The sequence below is a fragment of the Cupressus sempervirens genome, chromosome 6 (assembly GCF_028749045.1).
Source record: "Cupressus sempervirens isolate cs-2001-9-10 chromosome 6, ASM2874904v1, whole genome shotgun sequence".
Classification (NCBI taxonomy): domain Eukaryota; kingdom Viridiplantae; phylum Streptophyta; class Pinopsida; order Cupressales; family Cupressaceae; genus Cupressus; species Cupressus sempervirens.
In genome coordinates this window covers 678,462,072-678,484,987 of record NC_143123.1, presented here as the reverse complement: position 1 = coordinate 678,484,987, position 22,916 = coordinate 678,462,072, and the positions used below count along the sequence as shown (strand labels likewise).

Sequence of the window (22,916 nt, the reverse complement as noted above, 5' to 3'; positions counted from 1 at the left end):
TCAGCCACTGAGAAGTTCTGATATTGGATCAATGTTTTACAATGAGCAATATGTTTCTACATTGTATCCATGATAGGAAGGATCATGTTCTGGATGTCTATTAGTGTAGATCAGATCCTTGCTTCCTCTCTCAATAGTTTTGCCTACATGTCTGCCAGATCTTTGATTTTGGTGTGATGGGAGGTTGTGGAGGAGGAATCCACCTTTAGCTTGGATGCACTTGATTGCATATCAATGTCAATCTTATTTAGCGTATCCTTTATTTCTTTAGTAAAACCAGAAACATCACAAAGTTTGGCAAAAAGTGATGTTGTGTTATTAAAACAATTTTCAAAATTTCCCAAAAGTGTGGATAATTCAACTTGCTTGATTGCTATCTGTTGAGCAATATGCTCTAGCACCTTGTCATCAAATTTCCTTTTAGCCTTTTCAATCAGTTTCTCTTGTCCGGAAGGATCTTCATTGAATTTTTGTACTGCCTCTTCTAATTGAATCAAAATGTGTTGAGTGGAATCTACTTCAACACCTATAGCTTCTGTAATTATATCATTTGCATTCTCAATTATTTTGTACTCCTTATCCCTTTCAAACCTTGACTGCTTCTGTGTAGCTTTCATCTCTATGAGTTGATTGGCTAACCTCATCTCTTCAATGGTAGCAGTGTCAAAGTCAATCTTTGGTATCACTATCTTTGTGTCTAAGTCAATGTCTTCTTCAATTTCCTTTCCAATGATCAGAAGTTTTAATGGATGCTTTTGTTTGACTTCTATGATTATCGGTTTGACCTTTGGAACATACATGATAGTGGAGATAGAAGGGCTAGCAGTAAAAATTGGGATAGGACTCAAGGATTGAATGCTAATAGAAGTATTAACCAGATCAAAAGCTGAAACACTTCCCAAAAATGGTGTCACACTTGGTAGAGTACCCATAGTAGTATCTGAACTGATTGGAGTCGAAGTGGATACAGATAATGCTGATGAAAACAAAACTGTAGAACTTACTGGAATTGATGAAAACAAAATTGTAGAACTTATCGATACATGCATTGATGGTGAAGGAGCTAAGGAAGCTGACTCGGTAGCTGAAGAAGTGATAGAAAGATTGGTAGATAAAGTGCTTGGCACATTCATTTTAGATACCTGGAGCTGGGAGGTGGCTGGTGAAGATTGAGCAATTGATGTGGCAATTATGCTCACAGTCTCACTTGCAGAAGCTGTCTCCATAGTAGATTTATCAGTCTTTGGTGGAGAGTGAGGAAGGGATGCAATAACTACTGCTACAATTCTTACTGGATCTTCTTCATATTTTTCTTCCTCAAGTGCTTCTTCCTCCTTGTCTTATTCCTCTTTTTCTTCCATTAGTGCATCCAGCTCTCATGGTGTAACCATGATAGATGGAGTGTTATCAAAATCATCATTGTCACTGCTATCATCATCCTTAATTTCAACAGGATCATCTGATGGCTTTCTGAGATGATATGCATCATTCCAAATATCTATAGCATTTTTGACAACTGATTCAATGTCTTTTAATAATATAAGGCGAGTATTGAATCTCTTATTCATTCTTCCTTCATGATCTTTCAATGTCTTTTTGACTTCTGCATCTATCAGACTGGGTACTAATTCTTTCAGTTTTTGCTCAAATATATCTTTGACAGTTTGTACCGTGTTCTTCCATCTAATTTTTTATTTTGTCAAGAAGTATTGCTGGAATTTGAGATGCAAATTGATCAGGAGAGAATTTCCAAGTTCCTAACTTTTCCATTACGAAATCTTCAATCTCCTTTTGCTCTGCTGGAGTCTGAGTTTCATATTTGAGAGCTTTAAAATTGTTGATGCCTGCTCCAATCCTTAACTATTTTAGCCTTTCCTCATATGTGGGTGGAGGCTTGACAAGTACAGTTTCCTGCTTGCCTTGTCTGGTTCTTCTAGAGAATACTGCAATTGGCTACTTATTAGGTTTGGTGATAAACACCTTCCCTTTCTTCTTTGGCAGTTCCTCTTCTTTTTTAGATTCTCGTTTTTTGCCTTCTTCTTCTTCTTCTTCTTCTTCATCTTCATCATCTCCTTTACCTTCAGTAAGCATAAGAGGGCTAGATGCATTTTTCAATTTGGCTATCTTCCTCTTTCCTTTGCTAATAGCCTGGGGTAGCCTTATTTCAAGCTCAATTCTAGTCTTGGCTTCATCATAAGTGCCAAAGGCAGGAAGCTTAGGATCTACAAGCTCATTCACCAATGCTTCAATAATGTCCTTGGCCTCATCAATATTTACCTCGTAAGGAAGAGGTTTCACCCATGCAACTCAAGGTCTAACTGTTTGAATGTATACCTTATCACAGTCAACCATGAAGCATACATCATCTTTGTAATCTTTAACCGATTTTGGTAGAATTCGGAATCTATTATTCATTCTTTCCTTGAAATCTTTAAAATAATTATCCATAACCTTCTCAAAGTTTTCACCCATGTCAACAATAAACTCATTAATCTGATATAGAATTGGGGTGTCTTTTCTCCATACAACTGAGCCCTTTGATGGAAAGAATTTATGAACATAGAAAAATAGACAAGTTAACAGGGAGCCAAATTTGCAGGGATTATTCTTTGAGGTCCTTATGCTATCCATATTCTTGTTCAATTGTTTCAACAACAATTCTGATAGGTCAAATTCTAGATTTTTCTTCACAATCTTGAATGTCAAATCCACGGCCTCACAGGGCACACTGTTCAAATGACTAGAGCTATAAATCTTGTGACCAATGATGTGAATTCCAAACCTTAATTCAACATCAATAACAGTGCTAACCTTCAAACCTCTACCGTCCCATTTAGCTAGGGTTTTCTTTTGTAACTCCTCCTAACCTAGGGTTTTAGTAGATTTGGCTTTGCTGAGTATGGGGAGACGAGTAATCTTATGAATCATCTTCTTGGTGATTAACACTGGCTACTCTAACCATAGTTTCCCATTGTGAACATGATTGAGTATGTACCTGATCCACTTAATTTGGAAACTTCTTGGCATATGCGAGATATGGGTTAATCCTTTGGTCTCTAGATGCTTATGATTGGGTTTTAAAGAGCCATCAACACTCATTTCTCCTAGGGCATTGTCCATTTCTAGGTTTCCAATCTCTTGAACAGAACATTTAAAATGTGTACAAATATCGTTTATGAGGAGTACCTTTGGTGGAATTTGGGATTGAGCTCCATTAGGGTCAAGAGATTCTACAATGGCCGAAACAATTTTGAAGTTAGGTGCTTTCCATTTTGCACCCTTTACCAGCATCTCTGAACCCTTCTTTGCCTTGTTGTTGCTGCTACTCCCGGATGCCATCACTGCTCGGTAGGTGTAAGAAAAAATTTGAACAAATTCTCTGCTTGAAAATCGCTTGAAATTGGTTGGAATTTTCTTGAGTGCACCTGGAAATCTCTTAGCTCTATAATCGCGATGAAGAATGAAATCAAATTTTGCCTTTTTGACAAAAAAATTTGTCATTAATGCTCGGTACGAAAGTAGCTGAGATGACATAGTGCTTGACAGGTTGTCATTCACTTGCTCAGTAGAAGCTTGTAACTCGATGATTGAACAAAACTTTAGTTACTCCCGACCTAGCTCGGTTGAGTCTGAGACTGACTTTGCTCGATATGACCCAATTTCTTGTGACCCTTTGTATCTAAAATACTGATTGGATCTTTTGCTCTTTTTTTATTTGGAAATACTCTAGATATAGCTTGATGAAACAGTTCCAGATCCCCCTTTATGAATCTAATTGGAAATGGTGGAGTCACCCACTTCTTGAGTGACATTGCCATCATTTGAATTGTTCTATTTGGTAGATTTAGGAATCCACTGTTGCCTCATCTACTTCCAGATGTTATTAGCTTTAGCTTTCTTTTCATCTTCAATTTTACTTATATTCATGCAATTCTTGGCTATATGACCGAGTTTGGTGTATGTATAACACCTTACAGTAGTGTCCTTCTTCCTTAGGTGATGTCTTGCACAGTTTATACCAATATGTCCATATTCTCCACAATAATGACATCTACACCAGGTATTGTAGTCCCATCCAAAGATTTCCTTAACAAGTTGTTCAGTTGGATTGAATGATTTTGATCTGCATTAGAATGCCTTGTGACCATGTTTCTTGCATTTGTGATAATTGCCTTCAAATTTTGGTTTCTCCTTGCATTCATTAGCTTTATGACCATGCTAACTGCAGTTGTAGCATTTTCTATTACTCCAACATTTGTTTGATGTATGACCTAACTTACCATAGTGATTGCAACTAGGTTTTTTATTCCTTTGAGCACCTTGTTTGGAAGATTCACCTTCTTCATTATATCCAAGTCCTGCTTTACCCTTTTGTCTATGAAGATTTTGCTCATTTTGTTGGTTTAATTGATTCATATCTTCTTGAGACTTCATCATTCTTTCAATGATTTTCTTTTCAGTGGTTAAGTCATTTTCCAAACTTTCATTGATTTTTCTTTCAGATCTTAAGTCACTTTGTAAACTTTCATTGATTTGTCTTTTAGTGATTAAATCATTCCTCAGGCTTTCATTTTCATATCTCAGATTCATAATTTCTTCATTTGCATTAGATAGTTGATCTATAAGATCTTCATGTTGATTGGATTGATTATTTCTTGCCTCCAAGTCTTCATTTGCCTTGTTTTTCTATTCCAAAACTTCACATGGCCTGATTGATTGGATTTCTTGTTCTCTTTTAAGCTTTCTTACTTCTTCCTGCAGAGAGCCATTCTTTGCTAGTAGTTCCTTGATTGCCTCATTAGCTTCATCTAAACTGCTTGATGGTAAAAGGTCTTCAATATTTTCTTCAACATACTGATGGTCATTCATTTGTCTTGCAAGTTCCTTCCTTCTTTTCAGGGATTGGGAAAGATGATCCTTTGCTTCTTTGAGTTGAGCCATGGCCATTTCCAGATCTAGCTTTTCATTTTCAATTGCCTTGTCAAGTCTGAATATCTCCATTGTCCTTGATCTTTTCTCAAGCTGTCAAACTTTATCCTGAGAACCACAAAGCTCTGATACCAATTGTTGGAAATATTCAAGATATGACAGGTTACTGAGAGGGGAGGGATGAATCAGCAACTTCAAAACTTTAAAACAATTCAGCACCTTAATCATATATACTATTCACCATTCATTCATCTAATCTACTGCATATGTGAGAGATCAAACATCCATAACACATGTATACAGTGATTTGGTAACCCAGAAACCTTCCAAATAGAAAGTAAAAACTGGGGTGGGGATGATACCCACAAAACTTCAATACTGCAATATAAAGTTGGCATGTTAAGGCTTACATTGACCACTTCTGGTGATCTGCCCTGTTAGGAGTACAAAGGACTGCTAGGTCCACCTTGTTAGAGGATTTACAAACACACACTAAAGTATGCACTCTGTTAGGAGATTTATACAAAGACTGTTAAGTCTACCTTGTTAAAGGATTTACAAAACGGATTCACTTGTTAGGATGAAACAGTGGATCTACTTACAAACTTGATTGCTGATTAGATCCTTGAAGTATAGATCACCTCTTGTGACGGATGAATCTTTATTGTTCCTTGTAGACCTTGTTAAATATTCTACTTTGCTACTGATTCGCATTTATTCTTCTCAAAGCATTACATGTTCATTCCTTGATACTCTCATGCATACATTGTAAATGATATAATACATTACATATATATCATTCCAATAATTATAATTGCAAGGTCGGCTAAAACACAAGTGAACAAAACATTACTGAGCTGGCCAAACAGTAGAAAACTCGGGTTCTCCAAGCTAACTTGGTGACCTTCTGATACTCGGTATCCACTGCATTACTCAGCATCATCATGAACTCGGTAGAAGTAGAAGCTCGGTCCATACTAACCACACAACGTAGCTTGGAACTTGGTAACCATTGGAGACTCGGTAGATATAGTGTCACTCGGTAAAAATTGAATCCTTCGTTTACCTTGATTTCACTCGATAAACACTACACTTTCATCACTCAGTAAAACATTACACTTTCATTACTCAATAAACATTACACTTTCATCACTCGGTAAACATTGCAACTTCCAATGCTTGGTTTACACTGGATTCTCATGACACTGTCTAACTTCTCGGTAGATACTGAGATGCTCTGTGTAAACTATGAAGCTCGGTGTAAACTGTGAAGCTCAGTGAGTGTAGGAAACTGAGTGTTGAGCTCGGTAGCTATACTAATATAGATAAGTGTTGTCACTAATGGCAATAATAACTTAATGCCAACAGGAACATCTCCCCTCTAAATAAGGTCCAAGTGGGAATGGAACATTGACTATTATTCCCCCTAAAATGTAAAATTTTCACTTATTCTTATATTGTTGAACAATTTTGTATCAAATATGACAACTCCTTTCTAAGTTCCAACTTGCTCTTTTTGTCCATTGAAGATCCAAACATTCATTTAGTTTAACAGTAGAAGCGAACATCTCCTTCTGTTTTATCAAACTTGTCCACAATATGCCAATATCTTGATTAAATATGATTGTGCCACATGAATGACTAACTCATACATCAAGTTTCATTCATCAAGGAGAGACTCGTAGATGGTTCAAATGAATTCTTAAAAAACTTCATTAACATCTCACAACAACTTGAATTTCCTTACAGTAACTTCTACAAATACAGTGACATCACTTAGAAGTCATCACTTCCTCATGATGTTCACAAGGGGTAGGCTCATTAAATCACATGGTCACGATGTAGAAATCATGGTCCTCTTGACAGTGGCAATTTATTGATCACTAGAGAAATCCATCTCAACATTGTTTACTCCTTAATCAATAAGGTCGAGATCGCTGAAGGTTGATTGAATCATATTCTCTATCTGCTCTCCCTCTTTCAAGGTTGCCTAAAATGTTAGACTCCCTCTTTATTTCAATTTTCCTCTTCTTGTAATAACATTCTCAAAAGAAAATGAAGACAAATAGCTCTTATAGTACATATAGAAACACAAATAAGAAAGTTAATTTGGTTGTTAGTAATCTAACTCATGTCTATTACTAACAACATAACATAACTCTTCATTTATATTTTGAATACAATTAAGATAATGTGCACACACACACACACACACACACACACACACACACACACACACACATGTACATATATATGTATATATATATGTACATATATATATACATATATATATATATATATATATATATATATATATATATATATATATATATATATATATATATATATATATATGTATGTATGTATGTATGTATGTATGTATGTATGTATGTATCTGGATTTACTTCTATTTATCTCAAACATTATTATTTGTATACCTTTATTATAATCTCCTTTACTTGAATTTCTTTGTTTAGATTAACATCATGTGAATATATCTCTCCCACTACTCTATTACTTGGATGATGGGTCCTCCTCACACAGCCGCCAACTTTAACAAGTGTGTTCTTCCTATGAAGTTGACTCTTTGTCATTGCACATTACATATATAATGTTTTCATGCCCTACTTGGCTTAACGTTCGAAGACATCAAATTCTCCATAAATATATCTAATATAGATAAAACAAGGTTGTATGTTGTTTGTACTGGCAATGTATGAATCTTCTATCATTTCCAATTATCTATACATAGGATTCTATTGTTCATAGATGAAGACAACCCATTTTAGTTGAAGACAGAAGTGCTATGATATAGTCTCCTCATGCCAAGAATTACTCTTCTTCATCTATAATTTGGATATTATTTTTCCAAGTTTTGTAGCATCTTTAAAACCATGAAAGCAATCAAGATTTGAGGTTTTGAGAGTGTGACCTTCAACAAACCTTACTGATGGTGGAAGTATGCAGAAATGTTATAATTCCTTCAATATGACTTTGAGGACTCCTTATAAGCAATTTTGTAAGTCCTTCAATATGTGATGTGAGGACTCCTTCAATCTAACTTTGACCTCTCTTTTTTTATTTGATCTGAGCCACATTGCTCAAAGTCAATGAGTCAAAGATCCTTTTACCATGCGATCCATTGATTTTGGCCAAGGATTTGTAGCCCGCGTTCAATCAGTCATCAGGCCAAGTCATTATTGTAACACCCAGATGCATTAGCAATCCAATTTCACCAAAGTAGTCATTTTGGAAGCCAAGCTGATCCTTCCACAATGGAATCCCAAATGCAAGTTGTTCAAATCAATTTCTTTCATATTGATGTTGTTTCTTCATATGAGATTCTATTACCTCTGTTTATAAATACAATCGGATCTACCTTCAAGCTATTAGGCTTTTATAAAAGGAACTAAGCTCTGATACCATGTTGAATAACTTAGATTGTTTTTCTTTAAATGTACTAACATAGCCATTGTTATTGATGATCTTCAAATACATAGTTGGATCTCATATAAATATGAGAGGAGGAGATATGTCTCATGAAGAGACATGTCTCTATGGTGTAAACATCATTTAAATTATATTAACATGAATAATAATATGTATAATAATATATGTGTGTGTGTGTGTGTGTATTATATATATTTATTTATTTATTTATTTATTTATTTATTATGAGTGTGTGTGTGTGTGTGTGTGTGTATTATATATATGTATGTATGTATTATATACAATAATATATATTATTAACATGGATAAGTATAAACAGGAAATGATGATTACCAATAACAATAATGAATATCAGATCGAATCAATCCGACTGAAGCTACAATTTTAACAAATTGATCTAAAAATATTGTCTTTGCATTTCTTTATATACTAGAAATAACATGTCAACTAGGGAATAACATTTCATGACCCTACAACATACAGATTTTTTATAATAGAACTGAGGTAAATCATAGTATTAAAATTCATGTTGTAGTAACCCTTTCCACAACATCGCTCATTTCCAGTAACACCCCTCTCTCTTTTCGATGCTCTTGACCTTTCTTGGTTTTGGCCTTCTTAGTGGCTCTAGCTCCAATTTATCAAGTCTAATCCATTTCTAATTGAGAAGTGATAGTTTGGCTAAGCATCAACTAAGGTTCAGTTCTTTGCATTGAGGGCCCATATGCACCCAAGTTGCAAATAGTATTGAATAGTGGAATTGCTTAAGTGGTAATTCAACAATAGCCTTGGCCAAAAGGAGTCTATCCTGGCACAATTTCACATTAGAAGAATGTCGCCTTCTCCTTGGTATCCAAAAAAGGACTATGTATTGATCCCTCTCCAACTTCAAAGAAAGGATTTGTTCTTTATGCTCAAAACTCTCATAAAGAAATGCATTCCACAAGACTATGGAGATAGGTTGAAGTCAATTTATGTCATTTATCTCACTGGGTTCCATCACGAATCCTGCATCCAACCAAAGATAAAATCACTAAAGCGAAACTTTGACTTACACCATAAACATTTTGTATAGCCATATGTTACCTCTACGAGTAATGTAGTGAATGATTTAGAAAAAAATATTGAATTTGGCATGGGGGCATTGTATTAAAATGGTAACTATAGGCAACATATACATCAACAATCACAATCTAATTCTAATTTTGGTAATCCAACAATTTTTGGGTAGTCTTTGTCCCAGACATGCCATACTACTAGATCTAAGGGCACGTCCACATGTGGTTGCTAAGTTTGTTTTGGCTAACAACCGTTGCTCAACTTTTTTAGCAACAATATGTGGAGTTGGTGGCCCCATGGTTACTTATTTTTACTGCTTATTTCTTAGCAATGTTTAAATAAAAATCCTAATAATGTTTTGTAGATAATTTTTTTGAGAAAAAGATAAGAGACGAAAAAAAAATAGGAAAAAACCTTATACAACCATGTGTCATATTTCTTAATAAGCAGCGGTTGCTTATTCCAACCCCCTATTTATTTTAAAGTTTATTTTCAAATTTTAAGCACTAGCTACTCCAAAAAAATAGGGATAGATTTTAAATCACCCCTTTGTTGTGATTAAAAATTGGCATGGGGACATTACTACTTAAATCTAAGCATAATTTGCACTTAAGCAGTCACATGGGGACATGGGGTAAGACTTGCCAGCAATTAGGTAGCAAGGGAAAAATACTATAAAGGAGACACATTTTGTATTATTTTCTCATTGCCTCGGAAAAATGTGATCATGTATTTGGAAAATCCATGATCTCTCTAGAAACTCAATGCTCATACATACCAAAGCACATTTTCCATGGTGTCAAGGATTTTCTCCAAGGTAGAAAAAAACCTTAACCCTCCCAAAATCTTGTTTTCCCTTTTCACTCTAGTACATATTGCACGTTCTCACAAAATTTATCGTGTATAAAATCCATAATAAAGTCAAATCCTCACCCAAGTGTAAAATGGGACAAGTCACAAAACGATCCAAAAGTATCAAATCCACGGGATGTTGGAAGTGTTGGATGCCCTACATTTATCAGGGGGCATGTGGGTACATCAACATCGGTGGGTGATTGGTCGCTTGTTGATCGGATTGACTCAGTCATTTACTAAGTATATCCATATGGGCCCTACTATTCTAAAGCTTGAACCACCCTACTATTCTAAAGGCCCCTATGGCAAAACTAGGCATTTAATTCAGATCCAGCCCCTACTATTCTAAAGGGGCTAGTGGGGCCCCATAAAATTCTAGGCCGCGGTTCCATCCATTGACCCTATGCCTTCACCACCACCTCACTAGCCAGAATCTCTTCGTGTCCCCCGTAGGGCCTCACTCGCATCTCCTGTCCTGGCTTCCCCACTACCATTTTGATAGCCAAAGTCAAGGAATTTTGGAAAATATAAATTCTAGTAAATTGGAAGTTTTGGAGAGCAAATTCTTGAAAGTTTCAAAGTCTCATAAACTTGTAAATTCCAGCCAAGATGAAAAGTTGAAGACTTCAACATGTAAAAACTCGATAAGGATTGCAAACTTAGAATTTGAAATAAAAAAATTTATATATCTTCAAAAAAACTTTAAATAATAAAATAAAAATCAAAGAATTTGAAATTTTTTGATTCCATAAAAATATTTTGGAAATCCAAAATCTAGTCTTGAAAATTTTGGAGCAAAATTAAAAAAGTAAAAACTAGTAAAATTTTCAAATCTAGAAAATTTAGAAAATAGGGAAAACATGAAAATAAAATTTGGAATAATTAAAATATGGGTAGAATTGGATTAAATTGATTGTTTTAATTAAATATTCATTTTTAGCAATATTTAATTAGTAAAATTTGAAAATCCAAAGTTTTTTTTTGTTGTTGTTAAAGTACATGTGATGGTGAATTCTTTTAGGATTTACACTTAATATTTAATATTTAATTTTTTTTTTAATATTTAATTATTTATTTTATAAAAAATAAAAAAAAGGAATCAATAGTATTGGAGGAGAAAAAGATGTCATTATTTTAAATCAAGCAATTAATTAAATGCTGATTTTAATCAATTAATTTTCCAAAAAAATAAAATTGGATAAATTGTGACATAGCTTCCTAGTGAAGTTAATAGGTATAGCATTTCCTAATTTCTATAGAAGAAGGGAAAACTAAGATATGCCTATGTCTAAAGGCAATAGAGAGATCATTAGATGAACTCCACTTCTTCTATATATCACTTTATTGAAAAAGATCTTATTTTGATCCCTACAACAAGATCAAATTAGTAGCGAGATCAAAGCATCAACATAAAGTTCACCTCAAGGATTTTTGGAAAAATGTTGCAAGAATGGAATTATAAAGAGGTTGCATTCAAGATTGCCTCTAAATATGACCAGGATATGTAACATATTCCAGGTGCATGATTAGATGGAGGAAGAACCAAATGTAGTGCAAAAGGGAGTCAATATGGAAAAAAAAAGTTCATCCATGTGGATGGCAAAGGAAAGAGGTCATAGATCTTAACATACTATCTAATCTGGTCCTGAATTCTACAAAGTGGCAAATTGATAATAAAATTAGCAAATTGGTTGTCCCATTAAATGAATTCACATATCGATTGATTGGCCATCAACCACTTAGGGATGAATGACTAAGGCAAATATTTGAAGTATTGAAGAAAGGGAAACTTCATCAAAAAGTATAGAAAACAAGGGAAAGAGGTAGCTCAAGAAAGTAAGTCAAGGAGTAGACCATACATTTTAGAACCTCAACAAAAGAAGAAAATGTCTAGACATGTTCCCTCTTCACCAAGTTGCACTCCCAATTTTCAAGAGAGAAACTTTTGAGAGACAAAAAGTGGAGACAATCGGAAGGAGAGTTGAATGGGATGGAGACTTGGCAAGGCCAATATAGGATAAATTGAGTATAAATGTGTATGAGAAATCTTCACAAGGAATAGGTAAAGATCAAGATATGAATATAGAGGAAAGTCTTGCTACAATCATGGAGGTAGAAATGATGGAAGTTGAGGCCAACCTAAAAGAGGAAGTTCCTATAACAGCGACAATATTCCAACTATAGAGGTTGTGTAGTCCAGTGGGTGAAGAAGAAATTAACATTCGAAAAATCCAAGAAAAAAATCAACCGATGATATAGGGAGATCAAAATATACCTATACCAAAATGGTTAAAGAAGTGGATATAGAAAAATCAAGAAAAAATGGTTAACCTAGTAGTTGAATTACAATTTGTTTTGGACCGAATCATCCAATCCGAGGAAAACGGGAAAGCTAAGAGGTTCACTAAGGTTGTAAGGGGAGAATCAAGATCTAATATTTTGCAAATTGCGACTCCTATAACTGATAAGACAAAGGATCATATCACTCTAAATGAATACAATGTCACAAAAATCAATCTTGGTCATGCCTCCCGTGAACAAATAATAGTGCACTTTGATGATTCCACTCGAATTTTCATAGAAAGGATGAAGAAGCTGGAAGAAAGGTACCAAAAGAGAAGGAAATCAATACCTTGTGTCAATTCATTAATAAATTGCCTCATCTAGAGAGAATAAAGTCCATCCTTTGTCCTTCTAATGGGTTTTTTAGCTGAAATAGTAAATGATGTTGATAGGATCAAACGGATTTCCCAAGGTTCAAATGTTTGGGTGGAAAGAATTCAAGAAGAATCCTTCAAGCATGAAGAAGGACTGGTGTAAGTTCATAGTAGGGCATTAGTTGTATTCGCCAAGATCCAATGCATGGACAAATCGTATAAGGATGAGCATATTTACCAGGATGAGATCTCTAGCAAATAGAATCTGATGGAGAACTCTAAGAAGGCATTGATTGACATAGGATTTATCAATGAAGGGGATGTCTATGACATCCTTCAATGGTGTGATACAGTGATCACTTCAAGGGAAACATTTGAGAGATTTACCAAGGAATTTTCTTGATGTAGAAAGATAGTTAACATCTACATTCCAAAGCAATCTACATTGATTGCCAACAAAAATTGAAGCTTGTTCTGTCCATGGACAGGTTGAAAGTTCAAACCAACCAGTAGGATTGCATATAATGGAAATGGCTCTTCAATAATAACACTAGTGATTTTGAGACACAATAATCATTCTTCAACAATCACACTGGTGGTTTTAAGATAAGATACATGGCAATGATCAGCTTGTCAGATGACATTTATAATCTCTAGATACAATTGTGAATATAATTGTAGAAGTTCCTGCTACACAATATCTATAATATACCTTCATCTGCCAGTAAATGTATAAAGTACAACCAACATAACTGGTATATGATGTCTCATGGCATAAACAACTTACCACATTATATCTATAATATATACCTTCATCTGCCAGTAAATGTATACAAGTACAACCAACATAACTGGTATATGATGTCTAATGGCATAACTTAATCTACCATCAAAGGTAAACATTTGTATGATGACTAATAAATAACTTTTTTTCCAAAGAGAGTGTCCCAATTCTTCCATGTGCTCATATTCCTTTGCAGAAAACATATCTACAGTGCTTATACTATGTCATCCAACCATTGCAGCTGTCCTCTCTATCCATGTCACTTCCACTGTGGGTATCAGTAACCAACTTCCAATAAATATAAAGCAAATCTTTGAGATCTAGACTATATCGTAACATCGGTAAGAAACACAGCAACTCTACACTATTTTCCTTCAAACATGAAAAGAATATACAGTGAAGCTGCTTTGATAATTAAAAATTAAATTCTTTTCAAATATCAATATCATAATATGCGCTTTGAAATTACTGAAAATACTCCTTGGAATATTAAAAAATGTACAAAGACTTTTGCTTGGATAATAAGAATTAGATTTTCATAAACCAGAAATATCAAAATATATGCTTTACAACATCACAATTTCTAATCAATAGCTATCAAAATCAATAAATATAAAGCAAGTCTTTGAGATCTAGACTACATCGTAACATCGGTAAAAAACACAGCAACTCCACACTATTTTCCTTCAAACATGAAAAGAATATACAGTGAAGCTGCTTTGACAATAAAAAATTAAATTCTTTTCAAATATCAATATCATAATATGTGCTTTGAAATTACTGAAAATATTCCTTGGAATATTAAAAAATGTACAAAGAAACTGTTGCTTGGATAATAAGAATTAGATTTTCATAAACCAGAAATATCAAAATATATGCTTCACAACATTACAATTTCTAATCAACATCTATCAAAATCAATATTACACTAAACCGAGCCTCAGGTTATCCATTTTCTAGGAAATTCTGAAACATTAAGTGGACGAGAATTTAGATTTTTTCATAAACCAATTATACCAAAATATGTGCTTTTACATTCCAGTGCAATATTGCAGCTTTGAGTTACAAGCTATCAATATCGTTATTACACTAAACATGGCTTCAGGTTGTTCATTTTATAGGGAAATACGGAACAACCAGTGGTTGGCACCAAATCATTGAAAAAAATTGAATAGTAAAATGGAATAAACAATGCAGGATTGCCAATCAAATAAAATGCATAATAACCATGGTATCAAAGGTTCAATGTTTAAATTATCTACAGTAGAGAAAATTTACTTAGCTTCAAGTGACAGAACCCAAATCAATAATTTCAAAAGATACAGAAGATACAGATGTCCATCATGATAGACTAGAGAATCAGGCCCTGAGCAGGTGGTGGTTTAGTTGGTTCCCCAGATGCCTGTGTGGAAGTATTGTGAGAAGAAAATGATCCACTATCATATCGTGGTAAGCTAGAATAATTTGCTGAGTTTTTAGCTGAGCTAAGTGGCTCATATGCATTTGCAGGTTCATTTAGATGAACTTGTGAAAAATCATGGGATAGATCTCCCCTTGATGCAGGATTTTGATCATTATTTTGTCCCTCAACCATCTGAACCTTCTCTTTAGTTTTAGTACCAACATCCTCAGCAGCCTTTGCAACCCTACTGAATGCACCCGTCACCCACGATGCTCCAGTAAAGACAAACTTGTTCTTCATAAGAGCAGAACCTGCACTATTAACTTTCTGTTCTGCTGCTGCAAATGCTGATTTAGTCTTCTCTGATACTTGAAATTTTTGATCCACTGATCTTACTTTCTCATTTACAACAGCAGAGCCAGCACTGATCTTTTCAGTGAAACCAATTTTCTTGTCCAATGAAGTTACCTTAGCAGATGCACCTGCTGTCAAACGATGCTTGTCATCAAATGCCTTCGCTTTGCCCATAGCATCCTTTCCGAGAACAAACCCTTTTGCAAGCATGGTTGTCACAACATCCTGAGCCTTATTCACAGCACCACCACCTCCAGCCACAGGAGTTCCTTCCTTTGGCTACAAACACATATCGGCCATGCAAAAGCAAACATCAATACAATCTACAAAAGATCAAATCAATAAAAGAGATAATAGAATCTTAAGCATTTTTGCATTGAAACATTCAAATTCAGTATGTAGCTTTTTGAGCGAACCTACCACAAAAGGTGGAGGTTGATTATCATAAGCCTCTGCATGTGGAGAATAATGTTCAACAGGCAAGATGTTGACAGACTGATCTACAATTGTCGCTCCCTGAATTGATACAAATTTGTGTCAGAAAATTCCCCATCTATCACAGAATCATAAATGCCAAAAGTAAAAATTATACAAAAAAAGAAAATAGAGAGAACAATTATCACAAGAAATATTAAAAAAAGTCATAATAATTAAGATATTCTTACCAACTTTAGTTAGACAGTTTTCCCAATCATTCTGTTGGATATAATTTTAAGAACTTACTGAAATTAGCTAAAGCCTAAATTATTCGATTGTGACTTCACAAAGATCAACCACAAAAATGCACCTTCCAGGTTATTAACAAAATTACACCAAGATCCAAATAAATGTCCATGGCAAATTGATATTCAATATGGTCTTTGGAAGAAATCCATATTGAGTTTTTTTTTTTATCAAAGCAATATTAGCCAACTTCAAAGGCACTATCCAGAATAGATACTTAAAAATACTGCTAGAGTGAAAGTACGGCACCCAACAATTATGCAATTATAACTTTGCACCTAATTTTAGACAACTGTTATTTTGAAAAATCTGAAAAAGACAATCAATCAACTATAAATGAGACACACCTAAAAAAAATTAAAAATTGCACAGGTGAGTACCTAAACAACAAAATAATAGTAAAACAATTAAGAATCTAGGTCAACCATGGCCTGAAAGGAAGCAGCAGACGGGCTCCAGAGAGACCATCACAATGGGAAAAAAAACAATGCAAGGGCCCAACAGAGACCATCACCATGTGAGTAAAAACAATGCAAGTACCAATCATTGGAAAAATACATCAGATATAGGTTTATGTTGATCCATAGCTAGTTTTGTCTCATATGCTGGAATCTTAGGTGGTTACTAGTTATTGATGAACTACCTTGTTTACTCTTCTGAACATAAGTCAAATCATCCAATAAAACTCATCTATGATTTAAGTAGAAAACTACTATAAAGAGATAACTGTCACTTAAGAAAGGACAGACCAGGGTTGTCATAGTGCTCGTATTCAACCCTTTTTAGAGTGTACATTGTATAAATGCACATTACCCAACCCTTTTTATGGCATACTGACACAGTGCAGGTGTGGATGCATACTTACTGTTGATGCGAGTTTTGTATCACTTACGTAACATATTAGGATTTGAATATTCAATATGGGATATTAAACATGCAACTCCTCTCTTGAAAAGTTATTACTCATGAAGACATAAGCAATAGCTCCAATGTTCCTTACACCGTTGGATACTCGCTCAGTTTTATCGATGTGATTCGCTGATAATCACGTAGGCGGCCTTACGTAAATTGTTGAGGATGACTTGGACTTTGATGGGATGAAGGTGATGGTGGCTCGGTTTGTGAAATGTGTGGAAGCAGATAATGTTGATGGTCGCGATGATGGAGGGTGTGTCTGCCAATGATGATGTTGATAGTAAAGTGATGGTGGTGGAAGGTGAGTGAATGCGTTCTAATACTTGATCTAATCTAACTTTCTCCTCTGTAAACTTCAACTACCCAGCTACTCACTATTCTACTCCTACTCCTATGAATGGAAGGTTAGCAAACGGACGGAGATTGAACCTAATGAGAGCTGACCAGCGGCCTCACTTCCACAAGTGCAATGATTCGAAGGAATAATAAACTAGTTTACCACACAAAGCTTCCCAACCAGCCACTAGGATGCTAGTGGCCTAGTATGATCCCTATCAAAAATTTACCAATGCTACCATACAGCTATCCATCTACTTTAGCTTCACTTAAACAACTTCAAATGCAACCAACTTTAACAACTTGAAAGAAAATCTTAGTGGAAGTAGAAAACATGCAATAACACCCAATATTCTTGATCAACATGCTAATCGCAACAATGAAAAAGAGAGCAATTTTGGTATTATTTTCGCAACAATTTCTTCGACCACTTTACAAATGAGAGCAAATGGCCTTTTATAGGGGCTAGAAATACAACGGACAGTGGAGATCAAAACAAGATCAACGATCCAGATTGGATCTTAAAAACCCTAATTAGGGTTGCCACCCCATTGGCCAATGAGAAGATGCCACCTCGTCAATGGACCAATGAAAAAAGTGTAAAAAGTGGCAACCAATGAGAAGGCACCAAAATGGTGGCCAATCAGAAATAGACACTTGTCCTATTCTAGAAGAAAGAGAAATTTGCCACTTGGGCTTACATCAAATGATCTTCTAATATAACTCTTCCTTTTTCTTTCATTTTCTTAGCAAAGGTAATGAACTTAGCCAGCCTTTCGTTAACTTCTTCCATAGGATGACAAGGTGTGTGCTTCGCCCTGAGTTCCGCTGACTTCGCCACGCTGTTCGCTGCTTGTAGTATTTTTTCGTGATCCTTCTCATATTCCTTTGCAAATCCAATAAAAGCACTAAGAGAGGAAAGGGTGCCCAAATGCTTCTTCTTGATAGCAACCTTTCCCAACTCATCCAACCTCGATCCAAAATCTGTTTCATTGACATCCTCTTCTCTGATATCCTCAAAATCAAGTGCAACTCGAACGTCACTCATCATGGTTGAAATAGAAGTGTCGATGCTTGGACTGTGTCGTGCAATCTCATTATGTATCTCTTCAAGTGTTCTAAATCTGGTAGTCAATGCAACAAACCAAGATTCAACTATACTCAATCCTCTCTCATCAACCAACCTAGCCCTTTGCAAATGTGCCTCTGGTAGCCCAATGAACGCCTATAGCCTAGGAATAGCCAAATCTCTGATAGGAAGGAAACCTTTCCACTCCTCTTCGAATAACCTGAACTTGTCTCTAACGGCCACTAATGACTGGAATGTCGAGCTAAAGGAAGGCAAGAAATTTCGCCCATCTTGGATTGCATCATGGATCCAATCCTTGACTTCATGTAGCTGAGCTAATATCTCTCCTGAATTGCTCTCGTTGTCTTAAGGAAGGGCTGCCTAGTGCAGTTGTTGAATGGGTTGGCTATCTCTCTAATATTTGTTCTCAGCCTCCAACTTTACTATCCTTTCATTTGCCTTCCTTAACCTTTCTCTGATTGATGCTATACCTTCTTGGACCTCCTCACACTCCATATCATCTGTATTCCTTCCCAAGTTATGTTCTACTATCTCGTATTCTTGGGCCACAATCTCATTCACTGCCTTGTTGACTGTTGGAATAGCAATCTAAACCTTTCAGTGATCATCATTGTCGCTTCTGATTACCCTTGCCACCGTTCTTGCCATTTGTTTTTGGTTCTCGCTATCACCCTTTTCCATTAACCCTTGGATGTCCTCAGCTGTATGGGTTGTTACCACCTCGCCTCTTGGCATAAGCATTTGTCTTAACCATAGTGGTGCAGTGCATCTCCCCAAATCTGGATTTGGTTCGACTAACAAAGCATCACCAACAGCCTCGGGTTCCTGACTTATTGCCTCGATGTCAATTGGTCCATCTTCTTCTCTACTAGTTTCTTCCATATCATTTCCTTGCTGGTTCTCCAAGAGAGGGGAGTATTCGGTGCTTTCACTATAGCCACTTGATTCTGAATCAAAGCTCACCTCCACCGCGGCCCCTTTATTATTCGAATTGACCTCTTGGCCTCTAGCCTCAATTATACTCTCTTGATGGCGCTGCATGTTGTCTCTTGGCTAGAGGCTCTGGATGTTGTTTGCCCTTCTCTACCTCCAAAATCTTCTTCTTGCCATTTCTAATTATTTCCTGTTGCCGGCCATTTCCTTCATTCCTGTGCCCAACTGATTCTGTTTGTCTTTCTTTTGGCTTCATCATCTCATAGGTAAGGGGGATCCTTTGTCTTTGTAGCTTCCTTAGTCCTTCATTATACCATGATTCAGTATGTAAATCCACTACCCCTGTAAGTGCTTCCAAGGAAGGATCCTGATGGTCATCCCAATCTACTGGATTCAATTATGTTCCTTCTACTGTATCATAGTCTTCTCTCAACACATTTCCATCATCCTCCAGTTGATCCGGAATATCAAGGCCTCTCCATCTAATAGCCCTCATCATGTTCACCGTCAGCCTTCATGAAAGTCATCTTTGGCGTTGGCCCAAAAGTCTTCTATGGTGGGAACATGCTTGAATTCGTTTCCATGAGATGCCTTGATAAACCATTAGGGTCAAACCCTTGCCTTGCTCTGTACCATCCTAGATGATACCATTCCAATTACTTTTCTGCGGCTTCAAAGGAGGCCCGATTTGGGCAACTATCATTGCTAATTATGATTGAGAATGAAATGCCTATTTTTTCTTCGTTTCTCAATATTCTATCATAGTGCTCAAGTTGTCTAGCCAATTCTAACAAAACTACCTTGTCGGGTGGAAGCCTCTTGGGACAAATTGTACTTCCTACCACTCTAATGTATGTAAACTGCGAAAATTGGATGAACCAACTCCCAAACTTCTTAATTCTTGTCTCTGCTTCCGATGAAAGTCTCTTAGCAGGTGTCCCTTGTAACACCCTTACTGTCTTCATGGCGAAGGCATCGCAAAATATCTTGTAATCTTTGTTATTGTGCAAATGGAGCTGCGGATAGCATTCATGTACCAAATATTGCCCCGGTCCGCTACCAACTTCTCCTAAGGCCTTAAGTCCCAAACTTTTGTACAATCTAGCAATTAGGTAGAACATATAGGAGCTCATGTAGAATTGTCTTTGGTTTTGCACGATTCTGAGTTGCAATTCTAAGTTCTCACTTATGATCTTGGCCCAATCGAACCTTCGTTTCCCTTTCTCAATCTCATCAATGAAAAAGTACATCCAATTTTCAAATCTCATCCCTTGAGCTAGGCCCATGATCCCACTGAGCAGAACAACGAGATCACCATATTCTGGTTTGAAATTTGCCACTGTAAGCCTCGATGATCTGTTCACTCCTTTCCTTCCCTCGCGTATCCAATTCTGCTTTAGATGAGTGTAATAGGCCCCTTGTTTATTTTGAAATGACTTAGTTGCTTGATCCATCATTACAATTGTCATGCCCTTATACTGGGGAATGTTAAATGTTTCTTCAATTGCTTCTCCGCCAATGCTGGCCAACACTCTCTTTCCTTCATCAAAAATGATGGAATTACTGTTTAGATCAAATCTGGATGCACATTCCATAATCAATTTTGGACAAGGCAATGTGGGAGGAAAGGCTGCTGCATGTACAATTCCACTCTTGTAAATCATTTTTGCCAAGGGAGATTGTCCTTCCTTCAGTCTGTCCCTCATCCGTATCATGTCCACTGTATAGATATTGGTGTCAGTTATTCTCTTCATTTTCGAAAAGGAAGATTTGGGCGTCATATCTTCTTTGTCTTTCTTAGTGTTCGCCCGCTTGGGATTCTTACTTGCACTATCATCCTCCATGCTCGTCGCCCTATTACGGGATGGTAGAGTGGTGGACCAAAAGGCAAGAAGAACCAAGCGGAGCAATCCTTAGACTAGAACGAAAGATGGATGTCAGCTTAAGCACTCCTTGCAACTCTAGATGATGAAAATTCACCTTAACTGATAAACTTATAGCAACTTTTCGGAACCTAGGATATGACTTTCAAGAAGTTCAAATCCTTTTGCAAATTAGAAATTTACACTCCTAAAACTATCCAACACTTGCCTTCCATGCAAAAATCAAACTTTCATATGTATCTCTTCTCGCAACAAAATTGCCAAAATCTGGTATAAAAAATGCAGTCCTAAATAGGAAAAAAAATTCAGACCTTCACCATGAATTGCCCAAAAATCAGAATCAGATCTGCCTCAATAAAATGCCAAGAATGGAAAATTTTGCCTTAAATTTGCCCAAGCATGAAGTCTGAAATCTGCCCAAAATGCTACCTAGGGCACAAATCGCAGCCCACAAATGGAGGAAAAAACCACCAAAATATGCAAGAATCTGCCCACAAGAAAAATCGCCAAGGTCTGAGAATGGAGAAATGCAAGCAAAAAATTGCCCAAGCATGTAAAAAACTGCCTTCCACTAAATTCGCCCAAGTCTGGAAAAAATCTGCTCCTTAAGAAATTCGCCCACGTGGAGAGGAAGAAAAGTGATTTGTGAAAATGAAATGGGGAGGAGACTCCCTTTATAGCCAATTTTCTTTCTCCATAAAGTTGGCCGACCTGGTCTAGGAGAAAACAAAAAACAAAAATTAAAATCAAGCACGGCCCAAAATTAAGTGTTTAGCTCAAAAAAATTAATTTTGCCAAAAGACAATTGCACTTTAAAATTTGCCAATTAGCTCCAAATTGCAAAACGAAATTAAATGGCCTTGAGGGTGTTAAATATTTTCATTTAATGAGGGTTTAGTAATTAATACGTCATTAAATTTGAATTTTGGCTAACCAAAAGCCATTTTTTCAATATTAAATTACTAAATTCATTAAAAACTTAAAAAGTTTTCAAGGCAATTAATCCAATTAAAGCCAATTTTTTGCAATTTTCTACCAAATCGATTTTGCCAAGCTAAAATTAAAAATTTAAAATTGAAGTCAGGGGAATTCTTTATCCTCTTTGATTTTGCGTGACGGGGATCACCTTTCTTCCAATATTGAGATTTCCAGGGCTGCAATCAACTATTTTTCAAATCTCTTTTCTAAGGAAGATATTGATGCTAGGGAGGAGGAGAGGGCGATCTTGGATTGCATTCCTCACCTTGTTTCGGAGGAAATGAATGAGGCTCTCTTGCGCCCTATTGTGTTGCTGGAGCTGGAGAAAGTGGTGTTTAATATGAAGAAAGGTAAGACTCCCGGCCCTGATGGATTTCCAATTGAGTTCTTTCAAGAGTTTTGGGAAATAGTTAAATTTGATCTCCTTGAGGTGGTTCAGGAATCTCATAGGAACAAGCAGATGCTCAGGTCCATGAATTCTACCTTCTTGGTTCTTATACCTAAACAGGAAGGGGCTAACCGGTTGACTCAATTTAGACCTATTGCACTTTGTAATGTGGTTTATAAA

General features: G+C 36.0%; 1 protein-coding gene across 1 annotated transcript in view; it reads right to left on the bottom strand.

The window, feature by feature from the left end:
* Window positions 1-14,933: 14,933 nt before the first annotated feature.
* LOC149554010 (binding partner of ACD11 1-like) overlaps window positions 14,934-22,916 on the bottom strand; it is a 28,576-nt gene continuing 20,593 nt past the window's right edge. Inside the window, exons 4-5 of the mRNA XM_089789333.1 lie at window positions 15,911-16,006; window positions 14,934-15,769 (exon numbers count right to left, since the gene is read on the bottom strand). Coding sequence (XP_089645459.1) covers window positions 15,086-15,769; window positions 15,911-16,006 — 780 coding nt within the window. The 3' untranslated portion in view covers window positions 14,934-15,085. The remainder of the gene's footprint in view (window positions 15,770-15,910; window positions 16,007-22,916) is intronic.